This window comes from Armigeres subalbatus, chromosome 2 (genome assembly GCF_024139115.2).
Source record: "Armigeres subalbatus isolate Guangzhou_Male chromosome 2, GZ_Asu_2, whole genome shotgun sequence".
Classification (NCBI taxonomy): Eukaryota; Metazoa; Arthropoda; class Insecta; order Diptera; family Culicidae; genus Armigeres; species Armigeres subalbatus.
The window spans coordinates 247,631,294-247,651,153 of NC_085140.1; the positions used below are offsets into that span (position 1 = coordinate 247,631,294).

Below are 19,860 nucleotides of genomic sequence, written 5' to 3' on the forward strand. Positions count from 1 at the left end.
AAAATTGATTTCAATAATATTTTTAATAATGTTGCTAAATTGGTTTGCGAAATAAGTCAACTGTCCTAATAGCACAAATCAAACACAAAAAAAAAACTGATTACATGAGTGGTCTGGTTTATTAAAAAAAAATATTGTCAAGATAGGTAATGTGCTACTTCTTGAAATTCCCGAATTGCAATGATTTGCCTGAAAGATCCTATAAGAATGTGGGCGCTTTGGGCATGTATTCTTCACAAAAGCTTATGGACCAGAACAAACAAACATAATTTACGAGTCACCTACAGGTTTAGGTACCCAAATGAATGAGGCCATGGCTTAAAAGGATTTCAAAGATTAGTTAAACATTTTCTTCTACTTCTACTCATTCAAACTCACAAACTAATCAACCAACCTATTTATTAACCATGACAATGTGTGGCACTATGGTGACCTAGAGACAACATTTGAGGTCGATTTGAAATTGAATTCTGACGAGTTTCACTTTAACAATATTTATGAACTATCATAAGGCGAGTTTACTACTATTCCAATTAATCCCATCACGTTGTATTGCTTTACAGATACGTATTTCGTCCTCAACTGTAAGGCCATCGTCGATGTTCGTACTTTACGCGATTCAGCTCAAGTTAATTATTTCAAGACAAAATTTTCAAAACGACTTATCTGCTTTTGTAAACAAAGATTCAATCGACGATTTGACGAATCTGATAGTTCTCCCACGCAAACCAACACCACTAATAGGTAGGCGAAGGTTTCCGCTACCTGTTGATGGTGTTGGTTTGCGTGGGAGAGCTATCAGATTCGTCAAATCGTCGATTGAATCTTTGTTTACAAAAGCAGATAAGTCGTTTTGAAAATTTTGTCTTGATTTGTTTTATTACGATTAGTCATCGGCGTGGCAAAATTATGCTCGGCGGCGCGCTGACATAAAATCGTCGACGGCGTGAGTAAAACCACCGGGGGCGGCGCACAGGTCTAGGCCGAAACAGACTAAGATAAAGCACCTCATTTCTTTCACAAACGCATTCGTTTCTTCAGTATACGTAACGTGTTTGATTAATGGGCTCATTAGCATAATCACTCTTACTTTCGTTTAGTAAACCTAATTGTAGACATATGGAAAATCTATTGATTCGAACTTATATTGCCGAGCGAGAATTGAAAATTTACCAATCGACGATGATACATTGTTGGACACAATTTTCGTTGACTGCATTTGAATATAATTGTATCCAATTAGACCAACTTTGTGATGACGTCAACTCACCTGGAATGAAACAAAAGTTATGAAAACATATTAGTATAAAACTTTTTTCTTGTAACACTGGGATGTAAAAAAAAACATTATACGTAATTGCAATGATTTGTTTTCAATCGAATAAACACAGCGACAAGCATTCCGTAGAAACGATTGTAAGGTAAATAAAGTATGTGAATAACGTCACCGATTGCCACATTTCTACATACACGGTAAATACGCAACAGCGTGGACAATAAAAAAAGGTAATCAAATCTAAACCTTCTCCCGTCCGACCGGCCAATCATCGTAATGATTTCGATCACGCAAGGTATGTTGACTGACTCGTACATAGGACCCAGTAGGGAAATAATGATAGCTTTTATCTTCAGTAGGTCAATGGTGCATATCTGCAGTCCTGCTAAACAACGCTCGGTTCCGGCGTTCAATGTCTAGGTTGAAGAAGATAGCAGGAAATGCATTTGTATCTATTGTGGCAAACCCAGCAATCGATTTCAACTCTAATCTAGATGGTCATCATCATCATTTTTATTGACACCGCGCAGGTGAAATTTCGTTGATAAGAGTAGGTATGTGAGCAACAGGAAGAGCTCTAACAATATACTTCTAACGCTATGTTTACTGATCGTATATTGGTTACTGAGGTTGGATAGGACGCTATTTAATCGTTAAGAATTCGCATAGAAAGAAAGCATTCTTCCCTTGTCGCTCATACATAGGAAAAAAAGCTTTTCTTCTCTACGGATTATTCTTTAAAACATATCTATTTTTGATATCGACTCTTATAAATAGGGTTGCCCTCATCCTGGGCTTTGGTATTGCATTTCATATTCGCCAAATTATCTTTTAATCATAAATCAAGACAAAATTTTCAAAACGACTTATCTGCTTTTGTAAACAAAGATTCAAACGACGATTTGACGAATCTGATAGCTCACCCACACAAACCAACACCATCAATAGGTAGGGGAAGGATTCCGCTACCTGTTGATGGTGTTGGTTTTCGTGGGAGAGCTATCAGATTCGTCAAATCGTCGTTTGAATCTTTGTTTACAAAAGCAGATAAGTCGTTTTGAAAATTTTGTCTTGAAATAGAGTCTATACAAACGGCTCCACATATAAGTAAGTATTGACCTCTCTCTGGCGATATTATGTTACGAGTATGTTGCCTGAAACAATAGAGGAATTTAATTGCAGTAACTAAGTAGGGGAACGGTTCGCCACTTCATCTCATAGCTCCTATTTCCGTCCCATCAAAAACAAAGCAATGGAAAAGAATTTGGTTTGTTTATTATTTTTGTGATTTTTTTCAGCAGTGAGCACGCATGTTGACAAAAAGAAGCGACGAATTTGGTGCCGTATTTCTTTGTTTAGCGATGAGATGGATATATGTACAGTGAGATGGAGATCGGAACAGTTCCCCTAGTTAGAATTTGTCATATTGCCCATTATTTTACTTTTAAATCACTTTCAATGTCATACCTGCCATTGTTAAGTTACTACCTCATCAATTATTCCTCACCCCTGTAAATCAAATCTTGCTCCCTTTATTCCGTGAGCTGGACGGTTCCGTATTCCTGTTACACTTTTATGTGTTCATCGTCTATAGCAGGGACATACAAAACACACAATCACGTGACCATTCCCAACCTGACCGTCCACCCAAGCGGATTTCCCAATAGGCATTCCCCAACGGTAATGGTGACAGGCGGAAGCATGTTTACCGCCCGGAGTCGACAGTAAAATTCACGGCCAAACTAACATTCACTACATAGCAAATGAGTCTCGTTGTCGCACTAGCCAGCTCCCCAATCAGTCGTCGTATCCGAGTGGAAATGGTTTAGTCTAGTGTTCGCTAGTGCTGTGACATGAGCATTAGATATTTGCAGCTATTTACAGCAACATGACGCTTTCCGCTTATTATCTGTCTCCGTGCAGGATCCGGTCATATGCGTAGTTCAAGGTATGGCGCACATGCAAAGGATTGGGCCTTCAACTTGTTGACCGTTAAGCGGTCAAGAATCAATGTTAGGTGCTTTTCAACAGAACGCTTGTTATAATAAGATCAATTGCACGTGTTTAGAGAATAAACGTAAAAGGCACATTATTTGTGCTGGTATAAATTTAGAAGAACGCATTCCATTTATATGTAGTGCTAAGTACCATATTTTGTACTTTGATGTAGGATCTTCAAAAAAAGACTGAGAGGGACAAAATTAGAAAAAAAATAAAATTAGACATGTTCAGTCATGATTTTTCCCCCAAAAAATTCTCAGAACTCGTTTGGTCTAACCTACATACATGCCTAACAATAAGTGGCAATGTATTGTAAATATGAGTTTCAACTTGCTTACGTAAACTGAAGTGTTACATTGTTGGAGCAAGATTTAAATTAACGGAAAGCCTTGCAAAATGTATCTGAAAGAGATCATATAAGTGTGTTGCTCAAGTTACTTCACTGTTCAAAGTCACCCCATTTGACGGTGACGTGAAAATTAGAGCTCCAACGGTCTGTTTTCGATGGCGACTATCATAAAAGCCTGTTGTTAATAATAAAACAGATACCCAACCTAAATAATTTGGTATTTGTACTAGCCTTCAAAACTCGGGTCGGAAATAAGTAACACGGTCATTGTTCATGATCCAAGAACTAAATTTTCAAGGTGTTATAAATTTTATTACTGAGAATCGCGAAAGATAGAAAATAATATCCCATCAGTTATAACCACAAAAAGTGGAAATATCACAAACGTTGGAAAAGTAATCATTCAAGAAAAATGCTACCCTAAATTAACAAACTCAGCACTTAATTAGTCGCACAACACATGCTTTGTCTCATCAAATATAAACGAAACTCAACAAAGACCCGTTACATTTATGATGCATCAATTTTTCCAACCACTAACCACGAAACCCATTAGATGATAGCCCAGCACCGTACCATGAAACTAATCAGAAATGTAATTCCACCACCCGAAAGGCAATCGATTATAATTATTTAGTTTCAGTCGGTAGGTAAGTACGGCAAGCACCGGTTCTCTGAATGGGCATATAGATTCTAACTAGAGCCGTAGACCAAACCTAATCCGACTTTGGATCGGTTCGTGTTCCACCGGGTACGATACAATTTGGATCGAAAATGTTCAATTTGTCGGTTCATTACTCGTTCGATATCAATCCTGTAGACGGCGCAGATAATTGGGTCGCTCGCAAAATGAGGATAAGTGCGTAAGGAATTATTGTTTATTAAGTACATTTATTTTTAAGGAAGTGTTTAAAAAATGGAGTGTAAAGAACATTTTCCTAGAGATTATTGCGTTTTCTCAATATTTATGCACGACATAACGACATTACATAGGAACTAAATGAATACAAGGTTTTCTCAATATAGCTTACGTCCACAGACATTGCATATGGTTATACATTTGTTATTTTTATTCTCAAATCAAAACAACAGTACTCTCCGCCGTAACTCATAAACACTGCTGGAAGTCGCTGACAAAATCCTTTGATATTGAATTGGCTTCCGCGTTCTTGCCAGCAAGACAATAGCTGGATCGACCAACCAGAAGGTTGTAATCTGCGTTCAGTTGGATATACATATTGACCAGCTGTTGACTAAAAGTCTGGATGATTCCACTCGATTGACTGAAAAACTGTTGTTAAACGAGAGAAAAAGTATGTAGTAACAAAAACAATAACAATAATTAAGCCAATACGATATTTTTAAAGCAATGATTGTTTTTTTGTCAAAATTGGCCTAAATATTCTTAAATAATTTGAAAAGTTTTCCATTTTTTATGTGATATTTTTTCTAACCGCTCATCACATTTTTTAATATGTGTATATTAACTATCGTATTCAAATTCTCATCATTCCTCAAATTTGTGCTCAATTTGAAACTTACCGCAGTAATGCGAGAATCCGTCGCAATACGCGCCGTAGCCAAGCTGTTATCGTTAACTCCAGTCAGCAATCCGTTCAGTATCTTCAAGTAGTACAGTATATCGGCCTGTATAGTGTTGGCTACCGATATTTGAGTTTGCAAGGGGACGTTCAGTTCGAAACTCCCGTCCGCGAAACAGTTTTTCACGGATGCGAGTAAGGCTGCGTATCGGTTGATGAACGATTGAATCAACTGACTGGCACAGTTTGGAAGATTGATCAGCGGTACCATAAGCATTCCGATGTTTTCGATGGCTTCAAATCCGGTAGCCAACATCATGTCGGCCGTCTTTAGGACCTGGTCACTGTATTGTGAGCGGAATTCGTCCAGCTTCGAAACGATCATACTGGTTTGCGAAGATGCATTGGTGAAATAACTAGAGGCCAGGTAGTTGACAGCAGTTGTGTCTTCACTGGCGGATGATCCTAGGTACAAGTCGGTGAATTTATTGATCGCTTTAGAAAAGGTGTTGACGGAGGTCTCAACCGGACCGTAAAGGCGTAAGGTTGCCGTGGAATACGTATCTTTTAGGGCGGTGCCCAATGCCCAAGTTCGGCTCAAACTGGTGTCAAGCGTTGCAAAGCTTGATGACATTTTCGAGACATAAGCTACAAGTTTCTCATTGGATGCCGTTATCGATGACACCGCTGATCGCACGGAAGGTAATATCGCGTTCTGCTCCGTTTGTCGAAGCTGATCTATTGCTGAGGTTAATTTTTTCAGAATGTTTTGGGAAATGCTTGCTGCTACTGTTGTTGATGTAACGGGTCCAGGTCCAACAGCAATCAACTCCGGATACAAATCATCGTTGAGAATTTGCGAAATATAATGCAAGGATGCGTTCGTCGTAATGATGTCATGTGACAATGTATAATCGAGAAATTTTTCCCATTGATTACGATTATTCGATGCAATGAAATTTAGCGCACTGCTAATGGCGCTGTTGATTTGAACAAACAGAACATCGGTGTTTGTTGATTTGTTCGTGGCAGCGTTTTGGATAATAGAGAAGACGTTCTGCGTTCGTGATGAAAGTCCATCATAGCTGTCGAAGAAGGAAATTGCCACAACGCTGAGATTCAGTGACGCGTATTGCACTTTCTGGAGACTGCTGATTGCAGAGCGGAGATTGTTGTACGTTGTGACAGCATTGGAACAACTGGAGGCAATTGTTGCTGGTGGAGAATAGTAGCCATTAACAGCTAGACCGAAAAAGGCACATGATGGCTAATAGAGAGAATCATATTTAATATTTTGGAAATAAAACAAAATTTAGTTATTTTTTGCATATAAGAAAAAAAGAGATCTATGAGACATATAGCACATAATCAAGTCGTCAGTTCATTATAAACTTGACTGTGCCAATGAATAGCTTGTGTATGAACTGCAGCAAGCGTCGAATCTCGGTATCAGCATTGTATGGTGTCAAAATTGAACGTTACTTGGCACAGCTCAAACCATGAGAATTATTGCATTGATTGCAAAATTCAATAAATCATAATACTTTTTTATACGAATTTTCGATTCTTGAACTCAAAACTTTTTTTTACTAGATGCAGGGTATCTTGGTGAAGGTGCTCAAAAGCGTGACCTGACTGTATGCGATAACTAGCGAGGCATTATGCTCATGTGTACTGTTCTCAAAGTCTTATGCAAAGCTATCCCAGCTAGCCCCGATTCAGGAGACGATCGATGTGGTTTTCCGGCAGCAGCAGGCCAGATTTCGTGCCGGAAAATTCTGTGTGGACCATATTGTCACGCTCCAAATGATTCTGGAGTAGGTATAAAGTGCTGCACAACGGGGTCATGTCCGACCCCATTTGGGTCGAAGCCGGTGTGAGGCAAGGATGTATTATATCATCGTTACTGTTCCTCATCGTAATCGATGAGATTCTGGTAGATGCGATTAACAAAACGGCGGGCTGCCATGGCACTTTTTAACCATGGAGCATCTAAACGACTTAGAATTGACGGATGACGTGGCACTCCTAGCTCAGCGGCGTAGCACTGATATGCAGAGTAAGCTCAACGAACTTGCCGAGCGCTCCTCTTTGGCAGGTTTGGTCGGCAACCCTTTCCAGCTTCAATGTAACTGGTCGATTACTATCAGTGGATAATGTTCGAAGCTTCCAATATCTTGGTAGAGTTTAAGAAATATCCGAATGAAACGGCAGATAAGTGAACGCATCAAAATTTTCAAATCTAACGTGAAATCTGTACTGTTATACGCTAGCGAAACATGGTGTGTATCAGTGGAGAACATTCAACAGGTGCAGGTGTTTATCAACAGGTACATAATTCGTCTGAGGTACATAATTCGTGCCTGGTGGCCTCATAACTGAAATTCGGGAGCGGAAATGGTACTGGGTCAGCCACACACCTTACAGAGGGGAGGAAGCAAAACCTGTAAACAAGCATCAGAATGGAGCTCAGATGGATATCGTAGCAGAGGCACACTCAAAGGCTCATGGCGGCGCAAGTTGCGCAATGCCACCCCTGGTTTGTGCCATGTGCGGTTGGTGAGTAAATAAATTAGCGCATGATTAGATGCGTTCAAGGCGAGCTCGGTGGTCTAGTGACAACCACTTCTGTTTTACAAGTAGGAAGTTGTGGATTCAATCCCAGGCTTGTTCTTATTAAAAATGTGGCATGGACTGCATAATTTTCTTTGGTGAATTCTTGAACCATGCTTCAGTTTATCTACCCTACTCAATTAATCTTCTACCGCACAAGACCGCTATTTCTTGTAATTTAAAATTTTTCAGATTTAGCGGAATTTTTTATGTCGGTCAATAATATAAACATCAATGCATGTTCAAATGTGATTTAAAGTTAATTTTCAAAATTCTACACACTAATAAAAAACATTGAAACCTGAGTAATTTTTTTGATCCTCCGTGTTTTGCTCGTATACTTTTGAACATTGAAATATTTGTAGTTTAGTATTTTTCTACAACTAATTTTATTCAACAGAAGGCTATAGTGGTTATTGGTGAATAATACACTCTAAATAAAATATATATCCAACTATTTACATGGAAAATAAATAAATAGCACTGAAAATAAAAAATGCAATAAGTCGATTTTGAGTCTTTGAATAAGAATTTTAATGAGAGCATGAGCATGAGCATTATGACCGCACAATTCGTAGATGCTACTCCTAACACGAAGTAAATATTTTATTATTTTCTCGACGACTGAAACACGCACTGCACTTACTTGCTCGATGGCTACTGCAAACTCGCTTACTGGAGAAACACGACGGGGCAAGAAACAAAGTTTCACTTTCTTTTTTAATTACTCATCAGTGCGAAGCAGAACAAAATTAAAACTGAATTTCGATGACCGACCGATCCGTTTACTGGAGAAACACGACTGGACAAGAAACAAACTTTCACTTCCTCTCTTTGAATTAAAAACTCAAAATATGTTTAAAAATCAAAGAAGATGAATAGAATCAAGGAATTATTTTAATGGATGAAAAACTCGAAAAAATAAAAATCAAAATATGCAATTTGTATTGCCCAAAACGTGTTAAGATTGTTTTTAGAAAGCAATACAGTGATTTTTCCGCGGTATTTTCGGTCTCTAGTATCAATAATAACTACACACTAACATTACCCTCCTTTTTCAGCTGACTGTAATGTCTTTGCCAGCGCTGTTTTTGATCTACATTTGTGAGCTGTTTTCAAGGTACTCTCCCAAATGTTTTGCCGTCGACTAGTACCAATTGCAAGGGAGTTCGTGGGGCAGTACCCGGCGGGTTTTATGAACGAACGCTCCACCACGGACCAGGTGATCGCCATTCGCCAAGTACTGCAGAAATGCCGCGAATACAACGTGCCCACACATCATCTATTCATCGACTTCAAAGCCGCATATGATACAATCGATCGGGACCAGCTATGGCAGCTAATGCACGAACACGGATTTTCGGATAAACTGACACGGTTGATCAAAGCGACGATGGATCGGGTGATGTGCGTAGTTCGAGTTTCAGGGGCATTCTCGAGTCCCTTCGAAACCCGCAGAGGGTTACGGCAAGGTGATGGTCTTTCGTGTCTGCTATTCAACATAGCTTTGGAACGTAATACGAAGAGCAGGGATTAACACGAGTCGTACAATTTTCAATAAGTCCGTCCAGATATTTGGCTTCGCCGACGACATAAATATTATGGCACGTAACTTTGAGAAGATGGAGGAAGCCTACATCAGACTGAAGAGGGAAGCTAAGGGGATCGGACTAGTCATCAACACGTCGAAGACGAAGTACATGATAGGAAGAGGTTCAAAAGAAGCAATGTGAGCCACCCACCACGAGTTTGCATCGGTGGTGACGAAATCGAGGTGGTTGAAGAATTTGTGTACTTGGGCTCACTGGTGACTGCCGAAAATGATACCAGCAGAGAAATTCGGAGACGCATAGTGGCTGGAAATCGTACGTACCTTGGACTCCGTAAGAAGCTCCGATCGAATAGAGTTCGCCGCCGTACCGAACTGACAATCTACAAAACGCTCATTAGACCGGTAGTCCTCTACGGACACGAGACCTGGACGATGCTCGTAGAGGACCAACGCGCACTTGGAGATTTCGAAAGTGCTTCGTACCATCTATGGTGGGGTGCAGATGGCGGACGGTACGTGGAGGAGGCGAATGAACCACGAGTTGCATGAGCTGCTGGGAGAACCATCCATCGTTCACACCGCGAAAATCGGACGACCGCGGTGGGCCGGGCGCGTAGCCAAAATATCGGGCTGTAATTCGGTGAAAATGGTTCTCGACAACGATCCGACGGGCACAAGAAGGCGAGGTGCGTAGCGGGCAAAGTGGATCCATCAGATGACTTGCGGACCCTCCGTAGACTGCGTGGTTGGCGCGACGTGTAGCCATGCACCGAGCCGAATGGAGGAGACTCTTATATACCGCACAGGCCACTTCGGCATTAGTCTGAATAAATAAATAAATTGTGAGCTGCTGAAACGTGTACTTCGTATATCCCAACCTCCATTCACTTGGATCGTAGTGCACCTTACACCAGTTCTGATCAATCACGGAGTAGCAACCAATGAGAAATAAGAAGTGAAAAATTAGAAATTAGAATTGTGAAGTAATGAATAAGTAAAGTGAGAACTGGGAATTGAAAAAAATGAAAATTGAGAATGTTAGAAAAATATAATTGAAGAATTAGGGGTGAGATCTGAGTAGTCAGAAGTGAAAAGTAAGGAAATATCATTCAAAAAGTGAGAAATATATCTTTATTTTTTCTCTTTTATCTATTCTTCCTTCTGGCTTATTTCTTCTGGATTTTTTTTTATTCTGTCTCACTTCTCAAGTTTCGCTTCGTTTTCTCCTATTATCATCTCTCACTTATTACTCACTGCCCACATTTAACTTCGCACTTCTCACTTCCTACTTCTTACCTATCACATATCATATCTCATTACTCACTTATCATTTCTCACTTCTTACTACTCACTATTTACTTCGATCATCTCATTTCTCATAACTCACTTCTCATTTCCCATTACTCATATTTCACTTTCTCATTTCTCATAACTCACTTCTCACTTCCCATTACTCATATTTCATTTCTAAGTACTCACTTCTCACTAACAACTTTGAATATCTTACTCAATACTCACTTCTCATGTCTCACTCAAACTTATGAGAAAAAAAAACTTCGGTAAAAAGGCATTCGGCCAAATAGTGTTCGATCAAACGACCTTTTCGTCTTATCAAATGACTCTAAACAAACTTCTTTTCGGCGAGGTCTGAATATGAATTTCTTGAACTCAACGGCGATATGTGAAGCTCAGATGGTAATTCAATTCACACACATATACTAGAAGATCCTGATTTGAAGAAATCGTTCATTAGTGAACATTGAACTAAGGTTGCAAATGTTCCAAAAGGTGACATCAGAGAACAGCAGAGAATGGCATTATATAATGGCATTATAATTTAATCGCTAGCTAGAACAAAGTGTGTGAGCTGCACGCTTCAAAAAAGAGGATTTTTGAGTCAAACTGGCGGAATCTATGACAAAAGGTTGAAAGACAAAAGGTCGAAAGGATAAAAGGTCGAACGAAAAGGAAAAAAGGTCAAAAGAAACAAAAGGTCGACTAATAACAAGTTGATAACAAGTTGGATGTATTTCAAAGGAATGTGTGTAATGCATTTAACTTCAAGCTGAAGTAATAAACTCATTTCATCACCGTCTTTCGACCTTTTGTGCCTAACCCAAACTGCCCAGCAAACACAAGATCGTATATCATAGCGAATAAGTGTATAAAGTGGAGGCCATATAGGTACATTTTGCATGCAGTCAAATGGAGGCATGCGCCTATATCGCCTCCACCATGTATACTTATTTGCTAACATATGCGATTTTGTGGTGGCGAATGATTGAGGAGCGAAGAAAAACAAAGCCCGACCAAGAACTGGAACAGAAAAACGCGAACCCTGTGAACGATACTCGTCTTTGGAAAAAGTAAGTCAAACGATGATGTAGATGAGACAAGTAAGCGTAGGTTCTCCCTGACCGACGAAGGGGAGAAAGTCGCAACAACCGGCGTATTCGCCTCTTCTAAGATATTACACGACGCCTGACACAAGAATAAAATCGAGGACAACATGCAACATTCGACAGGACAGTTACTTAGCTACCCAACTGTTCAACTAAAACGTTGCTTTGAACACTTCAAACGTTTTCTTCTTTCGACATCCGACCAACCAACCAAGCGTACGAAAATTGGCGGGGCATCCCCACATTATAAAACCGTAATCGTTACTTGGGCATGCTGTGCATAGTTCCAAAAGATCTGCGCAAAATTATTCAAAATTAGATACAGGAGAAGAAGGCACAACTCTCCGGCAGTCGCAGGTAAGATTTTACACCGGGAGGTTATGTGTGGGCCATATTGTTATGCACCGCATAATCCTGGAGTAAGCCAGCGACGATTTTGACGATCCATGACGATTTTGATGCTTATGCTCTGAGACACAAAGGAGCTCCGGATAAAATCGTCGGGCGAATCGAAGTTCAATACATTTTTTTTACTGCAGAGTTTTTGGAGCGTTGTCTTGCCCCATACGATTAATTGCTGGGGCAAAGCAATGACGTATTTTAAGCTCCAGCAGTTCCTTATTATAATTGACGAGGTCATGGTGGATGCGACTGCTCTGGCAAGTAAGCTCAACGATGTGATCGAATGGTCCTCTGCGGCAGGTCTCACTTTCACAGCAAGATCAATTAGTTGAATGTCAATCACAAGAACCCTACCAACTTCAATGTAGCCGACAAACAGTCGGAAAGGTGGGAAACTTCCAATATCTTGGCAGCCAGATAATGTCGGACAGCGGAAGTAAGATCAAAATAGGACCATGGATCAAGTAGGCTAGAGCTGTCTTTGCGAGTTTACGCAATATCACCAACATTCGAACTGTTTAACTCGAATGTGAATTCTAAGTTATTGTACGCCAACGAGTCGTGGTCTATCGGCGGAGATCACACCGAAGCTGCAGGTATTCATCAATCGATGGCTACGGTGGCCTCTTAACTGGATCTCGAATACTGAACGGGTAGTTCTTACACCGTAACAGACCACGTCAAGATGTCTACCCAGTATTACGGGTCGAATACTGCAATCTATTGACAATTCCATCAAAAACCGTTATCAATAGCACACATTACGGAACAGTGGAGACAAAATCCGTAAGCAAACGCTGGATTGGGATCTGACCAGGATACCAACCCAGGATAAAGCTTAAGCGAGCAGCCGCCTTCTTCTTCTTCTTCTTCTTATTGGCATTACATCCCCACACTGGAACAAAGCCGCCTCGCAGCTTAGTGTTCATTAAGCACTTCCACAGTTATTAACTGTGAGGTTTCTAAGCCAGGTTACCATTTTTTGCATTCGTATATCATGAGGCTAGCACGATGATACTTCTATGCCCAGGGAAGTCGAGACAATTTCCAATCCGAAAATTGTCTAGACCGGCACCGGGATTCGCACCCAGTCTCCCTCAGCATGGTCTTGCTTTGTAGCCGCGCGTCTTACCGCACGGCTAAGGAGGGCCCCGAGCAGCCGCCTTGAATGAAGGTTTTTCACTTCGATCCTATTCCCAATACTGTATAGGATATTGGCATTATATAAACATCTACTGCAAAACTAAATCTTGGCATCTAGTAAAAAAAAGTTAGCTACAGATATTGCAATAATTTTTTTAGCCTAGCGGAAAGATGTGTGGCTGTAAAGCAAGAACATGCTGAAACTGGTTCCTAATGACACCCTCGGATGCAATGTGAAACAATAAATTTCGAAAGTGCATCACCATCACCTCAATCCATCTAAAGTCCGATTTCGAGCCATCAAGCGTTGAACGTATCAGTCTAATTAGTTTCGCCAGAATACCATATTCAAACATTATCTGCCACAACTCATTTATTTTCACTGAATCATACGCTGCTTTTAAATCAATGAACAAATGATGAGTCTGCAAGTAGTAGTACTCCCGGAACCAATAAAGAAGCATCTGCAGGCTGAACATCTGATCTGTCGTTGATCAGCCTCCAAAAAAACAACTCTGCCTAATATTTGTTTATGAAGGACTCCTCGAGCGGTCTCAGTCTGAAAAACAGAATTTTGGACGCCGAGTTCAAAAGGATAATCTCTCTGTAATTGACATGCTCTAGTCTCCAGTCTGTGTCTTTTCTAACAATTTCTTTTCTTTTTTCAGTCGTGATGGGACTCAGAACAGAGTTTGGCGCCCTTTAAGAAACTATAAAACTCTTGGAAATAAAACTCTGAAAAATCTTACTACGACGATATACATTCCCGCAACTTTAATGTCACGACGCTGCAAGAAATTCGCTGCACAGGACAGATTGTACGGAAAACAGGATATTGAGAGGCATTTCACCAAAGTAGTGACTCCACCACCAACTTAAAAATTGAATTCTTAGTGCTTGACAAAGTGCGCGAACACGTAGTTGGAGGGTTGTAGCCAATTAACGCAATGATGTGTAAGCCGAAGGACTAAAGACCGTTTCAGCATCATCAACGTGCCCACACTTATTTTCATTTTCTAATAAAGTTTGTCAAATTATCGGCGCAGAAAAATCTCAAACTTACTTTAATCGATATCACGAACACGAGAAACAACCAGTTGTATATAAATCTCATCATCTCTTTGCGACGTCAAAAGTTCTACTGCACCTCATTCAAAAGTAACTTTCGAACAGCACCTCTTCCAACCATATAGAGTTATGTATACTGTACACTTGTGTAAATACTGTTGAGCCAATTGAAATACACAACAAATCCAAATCAGTGAAGATATGTTCAACATCTGAAGACACTAAAGCAATTCAAAAGTATTTAATCCACGTTTCGAATGACTCGGGACGTGTTGAACGTTTCATTCAATACGCCTTAACATCATTTGTTCAAACATTGAAATGTTTACATTGGAAGAAATTGGTTCAATATTTCTGAGAATCTGGCAGTCAGTATTCATTCGACGTTTGAACTAGAACTATGCTTTATCTTTTGCTTTTCATAGGATATGTCAAGGTAATTTGGTGACAGAATACCAAACATCATAATAACAATAATAATCAACAATCATCCAAAGATCATTTTGGCAGTGCCCTTCTTTGGTCTGAACGTCCAAGGCGGGTTCAAAACGGAAACGGACATCTCAACTGCAGCCCTGGCCATCACGAAACCTTTCGCGGCGCTGAACCCCTCCATAACGAAACTGAACGGCAGCCTGCCACTTAGCACATCAACGCTAAACGGTGCCGCCCAGGGAATAATCTCTCTCTACGATGGCGTAGTGGGACCCATCGATAATTTCGCACGCGCAATTGCGGAATCTGCCACGGACAAAGCGACGTTTTCGACATTTCTGTTCGACCGTATCTTCATATCACTTGACGCGGCGCAGGCATTTTTCGACACCGTTAACAAGCACAACAGCAAGGTGACGGCATTTTCTTCGACTAGGGGAGAGGAAATTAAGACGCAGTTCAATGGAATTCAATCTATCGTACAGGATTTGTCCTCGACCATGGCCACGTACGAGGAAGCGATTGAGGACATCAGATCGAACGAACAAATCACGCCGAGTTCAATCTACAGCGTGCTCAATAAGTATGAATTGGCTAATTTGATTGGGGCACTGGATGCGTTCAGCTATCAGATGAATATTTTGAAAGGTCAAATGAGTGACGTGGTGTCAACCATCATAACGGTCAATGATTTTATGGATACTTACACAGCGACGTTAACTACTGCTTTCGCCTCACTGCATGATTCTCTCAGCAGTTCTTACAATAGCATTACAAATGTTGGAACGAGTTTCGTTACGAACATCTCTGATTCAGTCAATCAATTGTCAACCGTCGTGGATAAATTTAATGAACAGATCGATGCTTTTACCGACGATGTAATAAAAGCGAATGCCACAATCATTGTATCAATTACGAGTGAGTTGACCTATTTCTACAAATACTTCATGAGCGTCCTGCAGCCCAACTCTGATGAAAAGTTCAACAGCGTTGCGTACATGGTGACAGATTCAGTTCAAACAGCTGCCAAAGATATCATTTTCAATGCGTACCAAACCCTGAATAATGCAATAATGAATCTCCCATCAAAAGCAACAAACTGCGTCAGTACTCATCTGACTCCAATGGTCAATTCACTTGCCTCGAACATTCCAACCATGGGATCCTGTCTAAATTTGGTGGACCCTGCATCGGTCTCCAACGAACAGATAGCTCTTCTGAACAAACTTCTTGCTGATCGTTTGTACTACGTCAGCTTATGGACCAGCGCAATCAGTGGCGTGAAATCGAATAGTGCCACAAGTGTTAGAAAAACGGCAGCTCTCAAACTTCTGGCAGTAATGCAATCGTAATTCAATTGTAAATCATGATATGAAACTTTTTTTCTAATTTTGTTTTAGGAAACTCCATCGGGCAATGTGGACGTGCATCAGCCGGCACTGGCTGACAGTTACAGCATTTTCGGCCAGTTGGTATCCAACTTCAACAGCCGGCAGAATCGTGTCGTTATGTGTTTGACCCTGAAGAGTGTCGACCTGTCGGCGATGGTCATTTCGGCTTCGAATGGGTATTTTGGTTGCATTAGAGGTTACTGATAAGGGCAGTCGACATGTTTTTTTTTTCGCCGAAATTTGATAAGAGAAGCAATAAACTGACTCGACTTTTGAGTTTGGGTCTGTCATCACACAACCTATGCGCCGAAAATGGATCATAAAAGCACTTTATCTTTGATATTGGCCACGGTTCGATAAAAGAGTTACAAGCATATTTCTTTGAATTCGTTTGCAAGGCATGGGGGCTTAGTTTCACATTAATCTGTTAGATTGGTTTATACAAGTCATTTACGATAAGAAAACCCGGTTGAATGAAAAAGTTTGGTAATGAATAAAAAACTGCTAAAAATGATAAGATTTGGAAAGTAATCACAAAACATGCAAGTCCAAGAGAACATATTTTGTAGACCGGAAATTCCCTACTGGATAAAAGAAAAACAAAAACCACTTTTGCTACATTGCAGTAGGATTAAGGCAGACATTTTCGTCTTCTCGTCATAGTCTCGAGAACCACTTTTCAGCCAAACTCTACCGTACTAAATCGTAAGCTCAGGAGAAACGTTCTGCTATAGTGGAGTTTTAGCCAATAATGGGCGTTGCTTTCGTTAGTTTAAGCCCCTATGACGATGAACAGAAATACCTGCCGTGCCCTTATGCGTAAAAAAATGAATGCCATTCGGGATAGATCCCCTCTCTCTTTAGCAAAATATTTATAATTGTTTTGCGATTACTTCCTCCGTGAGGCGCTAATGACTCAAGGATATATCGAGATGTGGAACAGGAGTTCCTTGGAAAATGTTTCGAGGGACCATCAGAGTAATCGTGGAAATATTTGTATAATGTCATATTTTATGAGTCGAATAGGATTCATACACGGCATACAAAAACAAGGCACTATCGCCAGGCACAGTATTTTCATAGTAAACAATTGACGTCATTGCTATCGCTGCTCGGGACGAAGCAAGCCAACGCTCTACGATTTAGCCTTCTTTTGCACTCGTTCATACTGCGATAGCAATCACGTCACTTTTGAACTGTCATTTTCTTTACGAGCCTACCTTGATTCTGTATTCCGTGTGATTCATAGAACATCAATTCATGGTGGGTCCACTGTACAAGTAATGGATGAAAACTTTTCAGATCAAAAACTTGCTGAGATATTTAGCGATGTACGGTTACATCATTAAGGACTTGGTTGATCGGGTAGATAGCATGTTCTGAACTCCAGCTCCAAAAGGGTCTGTAGTAGTTTGTAAAAGTAATGAGTGAAATCGTATCAGCTAAATGGACCTGGATTGATGTATTTCTCATCCTAGGACATTTCATTTCTAGATATACTTGCTGTTTGTATTGGCCTAAGGCATCTGAGAAATATATTTCAATTCATTTTTTGTTATTCCCGACAGGATGCAGTGAAAAATACCTCGTTAGATCCATGTAAAAAAGGTTTCCTGAAAGGGTTAATACAGTAAGCGTGATATATGGGGAAGGGATTGAACATAGTCATCTTCGCGTGACGTACTTTATGGATCTTCCCTAATGTTTGCATTCAAATGGTGTCTATGCTTTCTTCCTGAATAAGTAGATAAAAAAACCCTGATTAATCCACCTAACGGTGTTGGTGCCTTTCTCGTGCAAAAAAATACAAAAAAAATATCTTCTTCTTCTTCAGTTGCATTACATCCCCCACTGGGACATCGCCGCCTCGCAGCTTAGTGCTGATTGAGTACTACCACAGTTATTAACTGCGAGGTTTCTAAGCCAAGTTACCATCTCTGCATTCGTATATCATGAGGCTAACACGATGATACTTTTATGCCCAGAGAAGTCGAGACAATTTCCAAGCCGAAAATTGCCTAGACCGGCACCGGGAATCGGCATAAAAATAGTATTTTGGCCATAGCTTCTGATCCCATAGTCTGATCTGATCAATTTTCAATAGCAAATAATGGGATTCCCCGTCGAATGAAACCTGTTGCAAGTAATTCGGACAATGCTAAGTTCCAAAAAGTGTGTCTACAAAATTTGTACACATACACACATACAGACAACTCGATTTTCCGGAGGAAAAAGCGCCAACAGGAAGATCGAGACCGTGAAGAGACGAAGGAACTGTACCGCGCTAATAACGCACGAAAGTTCTATGAGAAGTTGAACCGTTCACGTAAGGGCCACGTGCCACAGCCCGATATGTGTAAGGACATAAACGGGAACCTTCTTACAAACGAGCGTGAGGTGATCCAAAGGTGGCGGCAGCACTACGAAGAGCACCTGAATGGCGATATGGCAGACAACAGTAGCGGTATTTATTTATTTTATTGTTACCTCTATCTGACTTATAGTCTTAATGAAGTTTACTAACAGCTATTCACACATGTCTACAAAATAGTCACAGAAACTTACAAAACAGTCAATTACTATAAAAAAATCTACATTCATATTCTACAGCATCTGTTGTTTTCCGCGCGACTTCACATTCGCAGCCTTAACTGGTTAGCAAATATAGAAGCTCCCTCATCAAACTCGAAAAACCTAAATGCATCGTTGAAACGCGAAGCCATAAACCTTATTGGATCATGCTGACCATAACGGCTATTACGAGGAGCGAGATACAGGAAATTTCTGCGTCGTAGAGGTCGTTCTGGAACATAAATATACAATTCAGCTAGAATAGCAGGGGCATCGATCCCGCCGGTCAGTATTTTTGCAACGAAGACTGCTTGTATCGTGGTCCTTCTTTTCTCCAATGTTTCGATTCCGAGCAGCATGCAGCGATGTTCGTATGGCGGTAGAATGGGTGCATCACGCCACGGCAGATTTCGCAGAGCTATGCGAACGAATTTTCGTTGAACCGCCTCGATTCGTTCGATCCAGCTCCTAGCATGAGGACACCAGACACCAGTATGGTAATGAACCTAGGAGCACGCGCGCAGGACATGCGACTTCCGGCTCCGAATCTCCAGGAAACCCAGAAGGAGATCGGCCGGCTGAAAAACACCAAAGCCCCTGGAGTTGACCAACTACCAGAAGAGCTGTTTAAACACGGTGGTGAAGCACTGGCTAGAGCGCTGCACTGGGTGATTACCAAGGTTTGGGAGGATGAGGTTCTGCCGCAGGAGTGGATGGTGTCGTGTGTCCTATCTACAGAAAGGGCGATAAGCTGGATTGAAGCAACTACCGCGCAATCACATTGCTGAACGCCGCCTACAAGGTACTCTCCCAAATTTTATGCCGCTGACTAACACCAATTGCATGAAAGTTCGTGGGGCAGTACCAGACGGGATTTATGGGTGAACGCTCTACCACAGACCAGGTGTTCGCCATACGACAGGTATTGCAGAAATGCCGCGAATACAACGTGCCCACACATCATCTATTTATCGACTTCAAAGCCGCATAGCTAATGCACGAAAACGGATTTCCGGATAAACTGATACGGTTGATCAAGGCGACGATGGATCGGGTGATATGCGTAGTTCGAGTTTCAGGGGCATTCTCGAGTCCCTTCGAAACGCGTAGAGGGTT

General features: G+C 40.8%; 3 protein-coding genes across 9 annotated transcripts in view; 1 reads left to right on the forward strand and 2 right to left on the reverse strand.

Annotated features, from left to right (window-relative positions):
• Positions 1-19,860, reverse strand: part of LOC134212042 (phospholipid-transporting ATPase VD) — a 270,366-nt gene that overhangs the window by 50,457 nt on the left and 200,049 nt on the right. The window lies entirely within an intron of this gene.
• LOC134216141 (uncharacterized) lies at positions 4,674-14,396 on the reverse strand. The gene is made up of 3 exons (XM_062695115.1): positions 14,343-14,396; positions 5,169-6,434; positions 4,674-4,917 (listed from the first exon to the last, which is right to left on the reverse strand). Exons 1-3 carry the CDS (start codon positions 14,394-14,396, stop codon positions 4,735-4,737), a joined length of 1,503 nt encoding a protein of 500 aa, XP_062551099.1. The 3' UTR covers positions 4,674-4,734.
• On the forward strand, positions 14,739-16,624 carry LOC134216143 (uncharacterized). The gene is made up of 3 exons (XM_062695116.1): positions 14,739-14,783; positions 14,845-16,119; positions 16,183-16,624. Exons 1-3 carry the CDS (start codon positions 14,748-14,750, stop codon positions 16,375-16,377), a joined length of 1,506 nt encoding a protein of 501 aa, XP_062551100.1. The 5' UTR covers positions 14,739-14,747; the 3' UTR covers positions 16,378-16,624.